General features: G+C 41.5%; 1 protein-coding gene across 1 annotated transcript in view; it reads right to left on the bottom strand.

Moving 5' to 3' along the window:
• Positions 1–5,792, bottom strand: part of gdpd4a (glycerophosphodiester phosphodiesterase domain containing 4a) — a 53,219-nt gene that overhangs the window by 46,185 nt on the left and 1,242 nt on the right. The window contains exon 2 of the mRNA XM_032509507.1: positions 314–364. Coding sequence (XP_032365398.1) covers positions 314–364 — 51 coding nt within the window. The remainder of the gene's footprint in view (positions 1–313; positions 365–5,792) is intronic.

Here is a 5,792-nt window from a genome sequence, read left to right as displayed (position 1 = left end):
CTTCTAATTGGAAGTTAAAACTTTCAGTCTTTCCCACGTGTCTGTCCTCCGAATCCTGTGGCTCCCATAAAGGACAGCTCGAGTTACCGTTCACGGATTGGCTGGCAACAGACATCACTCAAAAGCTTATGCTTCAGGCGTTCTGCTGAGGGGCTGGGCTAATTTGCAGCACGTTGGGGTGAGACAATACACGCGATCAACACACAAAAATTATGAACTATCTAGATTTCTCCACGTCAAAACTTGGCCAGAAACTACAAGATTGTGAGGGGACCAGATAATTTTGGATTACAAGCCTTGGATATTCTAATACCTTGGAGTGTTGACGATGTAGGACAACAAAGTTTTTGCCGATTGTTCACCGCTGTGGATAAAGACACGAGGAGACCGGTAGGAAAACACACTCGATTTAGACTCTAATCTTTCTGGATTTCTGAACTTCATAACGTGATTATAACCGCTGTGAGTCACCTTATGCTTTGTGTGTGGGCTTGATGGAATTATGAGACTTTAAGCTTTCATATATTGTAATTTACACCCTTTTTTTCCAACTTCAAATGTTTCCCGATTTCAAATTACATCCCCAAAAGGAAACTTTGTCATCTGTTTTATTTAAAAAGAAACATTTCTCTGTTTGTTCATATCACTTCAATTTCATTTCTGCAAAATGGGATTGTCGAGCAGACCAACTGACCAACACATGTATAGTAAAAGATCGATATCGGCGCCTGTGCATCGACACAGTATTACTACTGAAAATGTTAAAAAAATTCCTCTGCCTTCGTGTTTTCCTCTGCCTTTTGCATCTATTCTTTCATTCTCTCTTTATCCATTCATCCATCTATCATGTCCACTTCACTTTGTCTCTGTCGACTAAATGTCTCAATCTCAGTTTTCCTTCCATCCTCTGTCAGTGTTCCCCTTCCTCGTTAGCAGCTTGACATCAAACTACACGACAGGAAAGCATTTTATTCAGCCAGCCTCTTTCCAGAGAGAGCCAAGGTCAGCTAAGGTCAGCTGTCGACACACTTTTCTATTTATACATGTGTGTATTTCTAGGGGATGCTGTACATTAAATCAACAATGACGACAAATGTATATATGGAATTCTCTACTGTATATTTTCTGAGTGACATAACTGATATTTAAAATCTAGACAAAACGAATGAGAAAAATACCTTAGTAATTTAAATTGTGATGATTACCTAAACACGTTTAAAGGTTGAGATATTTCCTTTTCATACAGTGTTAAAATGAATGAAAACAACGTGGTTGTACACAGCATGGCTTGGTATCTGCACTAGAGGAACAAACTCCACCAGCTCCTGCACTGCTGCTCTGTGACCTCTGACCAACAAGTATGGTACGTACCTTTTATTATTTATATGATGAACCTAAACCCATTATGTAGCGATGAAACGCCAAGAAAGCAACACGTTACCGTTCATTACAGATGCTATTGAAGATTTAATTCGAACCAGATTCCAAACACAAGCAATTTGGCACATTTTCAGTGGCCAGTAAATCACCACGTGTTGACAATTTTTAATGCAACACAAATTAATGTAATAAAAACACAATCCTGTTTCTTTGCTGGTTGGCTGCACCTTTTCCTACTCATCTCTAGTTGTTATTGATGTTTTTATACTGATCTTGTTACCGTTACTCATCTTGTTATTGTTCTTTCCTTGTAAAAGTGCCGTTGAGTACCTTTTAAAGCTCTATATAACATAAATGAATTATTATTAATATTTTTATAACATGATGCATGACGGCACCTTTGCAGTACAGCTGCTGTTGAAAAATGTAATCAAATTTTGAAGGCCCCTCTCCTGTGATCCCTCAGGAAATATTGTCCTAACATGAGGTTTTTCTCAGTGTGGTGCCTCTACTAACATTTTTAAACACTGCAACACACTCATCGCAGATTAAACACAATGGTTTGGCGTTTGGATTTGGGGGTGAAATAAAGTATTTGTCGGTCCTGGCACCAGGGTCAAACGGACGGTTTTCATTATAAACTTTGAGATTTTTTTTTAGGTTGAGAAAGAAATGTCTTTTCAGGTTGTGTCACAGGACTACAACTTCTGCCGTTAACACTACATATCCAGAACAATGTGATGCATTCTGGGTTGAATGTAGCTAGATAACGGCAGGAAGATCTGTAGGCTTGTTAAACCCGTTTCTCTCTTCTTGCATGTTTTAGGCCACGTCCACGCTTACCAAAACAATCTTTTTTTACCCCGTCTTCCCTGGCATTGTTTCAAGAATATTTGCATCCAAACGGATCCATTTGTAAAGGACTCCACACACTACTTCACATTCCCGGCCTAGAGGTGGCGCTATTTCTGCTACATAAAATCAACCAACATATGTAGAAGAAGAGACATTGCATGCCCATTGTTTGCAAACAGACCCTTGTAACCCTAATATCTCAGGCAGGAAAACCAGCATGTAGTCCGCCTTTGTTGTCGTTATGAGACGTCGCGGGATCAGAGGTCAAAGGCTAGAGGTCGAGGGGTGTGGCGATGACATCATCGATGCACAAGTATGTGGCATCACCAGCCAAACGCAGACGCAAGGGTGGAGTTTTTGAATTTTTTTCACCCGGGGACCAGGTTTCAAAAAGGTTTTCAGGCGGTGCTTTTACAGGATTGTTTGGACAATCGGTCAAAACACGAGGCGAAACGTACATTTACACCAAAAAGCGTTTCCGTATGGATGGCCCCTTAGTTAAGGGGTGTGAGATGGCCCTAATTGTTTTGCAACTGACACAGGAAAACAAAAAAGGGCTGCTCCAGTTTCCAAAAACCTTGTTCTACTCTTCCAAAAGGACTGATTTTTGAGAAAGTGTTTAGGAAACAAAGCAGGCCTTTCTATAATAATATTTGGGTCAAATACAAAAGAAAAGTATCATTGAGGTCTACTACACTCATTACATCAACAGATCTATCTATCTAGTCAGGGTAAGAAGAAGAAGAGTTTTTACAGGATTAAACCTCAGATGCTTCTAACCGGTCTTACCATAGCCTAAATAATGAGCAGCAATTATTACAAAGCATGATCAGGGTCAAATATATTGTACACAAATTATATATCACAGTAACACATTCAGTTGACTTAGTTGTTAAAACTTAACAACACACAACAAATAACGTTTTTTTGTGTAATATATGGGTCAGTATATAGAATCAGAGAATATTCTACTCAAGTACTACTACTTTTTCCCCAGCATGTTCCCTCGGATCATGGTCCCGCTAAACGTCCTGCGATGCCATGTTTATCTTGCTACGTCCTGCTACGTCCTGCTGTGTCTTGCTACGTCCTGCTGTGCCCTGCTACGTCCTGCTACGTCCTGCTGTGCCCTGCTACGTCCTGCTGGTGCCCGCTACGTCCTGCATGGCCCGCTGTGCCCTGCTACGGTCCTGCTACTCCTGCTGGCCCTGCTACGTCCTGCTACGTCCTGCTACTCCCTCTGTGCCCTTAATACGTCCTAGCCTGTGCCCTGCCTCCGTCCTCTCCGTCCTGCTAAGTCCTGCTGTGCCCTGCTACGTCCTGCTGCGTCCTGCTTGGCCCTGCTACGTCCTGCTGTGCCTCTGCTACATCGCGTCCCGCTACGATCTCTGCTACGGTCATTCTGCTATGTACGGCACGACGCCCGCTACGTCCTGCTACGTCATTCTGTTCCCTGCTAACGCCCGGGCTACCGTCCTTGCTGATCCCTGCTACGTCCTGCTACGTCCCTTGCTGTGTTCCCTGCTAGCGTCCTAGCTCCGTCCTGCTACGTCCTGCTACGTCCTGCTGGGCCTTGTAATGCCCACATTTCCCTGCTATGCCATGAACTACTACAAAGAACTACTACAAACTACTATTTTTTTTCTATTTTTGTTATTTCCACTCTTCATTCTAACCCCAACGTCAGACACGCCTTCCAAGAGCCTGGGCCTGGGAGTGGGCCAGGTTTCTGCCTAAAAGGAGTTTTTCCTCACCACTGTGGCACTGTTGCTTGCTCTGGAGGAAATTACTAGACCTGTTGGGTCCTTGTAAATTCTGGAGTGTGGTCTAGACCTGCTCTATCTGTAAAGGGTCTCGAGATAACTCTCGTTATGAATTGATACTATAAATAAAATTGAACTACTCGAAAGGTAGCACTTTAAAGAAAAAGTGTGAATGTGTAGTGTCAAAAGATCTGAAAAATCACACAAAGACGGTCATAAAGTAGACACGAAAGGCAGCGCTAGATCGGCTTAATTAGTGTGAAGAAGAGTCCAAGGAGACTAAAGGTAACGTACGATAAAATAGAGTCGTGAAGGGTAGAGACACTGAGGGTGATCACCAAAGGCAGCACTAACACGGACTAATTAGTGTGAAGGTAGTCTCAAGTGGGTTAGGCTTTTATCTGTCTTAATGTTTTTATTTTTAACAGTTTATACTTGTGTTTTATCTGTTTTTTGTTTTTTTTTGACTGATTTTGTGTAAAGCCCTTTGAATTGCCCTGTATATATTTTATATTACAAAAGCATGATCAGGGTCAAACATATTGTACACAAATTATATAACACAGTAACAAATTCAGTTTTTTTTTTTTTGTACCATATGGGTCAGTATATAGAATCTACTCTGGCCCTGGACAGGTGTGCTGCAGCCATAAGTGTTGCTCAGGTAGGTTATCACCACAGCATCCCTACAGAAAACACACTACAACCTGGAAACTCCATGTTTTTATTAGCAAGTGGTGCCAGTTTAAACAGAGCAGTGAGCTCTGAGACTCCTGGTTCATTATCTACCGTTAGCTTAGATTAGATTAAGTAATACTTTATTCATCCCAAAGCGGGGAAATTTCCTTGTTACAGCAGCAGCATTTTCTACAATAAAAGCAAAACAAACAAACAAGTAAACACCAGAGGTGGGTAGTAACGAGTTACATTTACTCGTTCATTTACGTGGAGGTAAGTTTGAAAAAAATTGTACTTTAGGAGTACTTTTAAATAAACTACTTTTACTTTTACTTGAGTAGATTAGTGAAAAAATAAACTGTACTCTTACTCCGCTACATCAGGCTACAATGAGCTCGGTATCGTTACTACGCGTCATTGTTTTTCACCGCGTACGTCTCGTTTTAATGTTCTATTTGACAGAGAGAGTCTTCCGCTGAAGGTCTCACACGTGACTGTGCTTAACAATCACACGTCGTTGTGCAATCACGTGACCATACTCGTTTCAGCAGCAGGACAGGTTAGCAGCTAACTGCAAAGCTAACCGTTAGCTTTACGGTGTAGCAAAGCAAAGATGTCATAATCAAAACGTCGCCAAGGCAACGAGACCCCCCCCCCCCCCCCCCCCCGCCTCTGTGAAAGCATGGTTACCTTTTAGGAAAGTGTGAAACAGCAGCTAAGTGTGGGTGGTGTTCAGGGTCTACCAAAACAACGGAAGATGTAGGTTCAACAACTCAACCTCTAACTGAGGAGACGTAGCGGGGTTGTAGTTTATGCTGTGGTAGGGTGGATGTTTGTCTTTAGGTACATACAGGTATGTTTACCAATGCAGATCCATCCTAATTTGATGTGACAAGTCTCTCAAGTAAGCTATTTTGTAAATAAATTAATTTTAATTTTATTGATTGGTGGACTATAACTCTTCAAAGAGATTATTTTGTGTCTTTGTCGTCTGAGTGATGGCTTGTGTTAAGAAATAAATCAGACGTTACTCAACAGTTACTCACTACCTGAGTAGTTTTTTTTCATCAAGCACTTTTTTACTCTTACTCAAGTAATTATTTGGACGACTACTTT

This window comes from Etheostoma spectabile, chromosome 3 (genome assembly GCF_008692095.1).
Source record: "Etheostoma spectabile isolate EspeVRDwgs_2016 chromosome 3, UIUC_Espe_1.0, whole genome shotgun sequence".
In the NCBI taxonomy this organism is placed as follows: domain Eukaryota; kingdom Metazoa; phylum Chordata; class Actinopteri; order Perciformes; family Percidae; genus Etheostoma; species Etheostoma spectabile.
The sequence above is the reverse complement of the archived record's forward strand: the minus strand, read 5'-3'. Positions and strand labels throughout refer to the sequence as shown.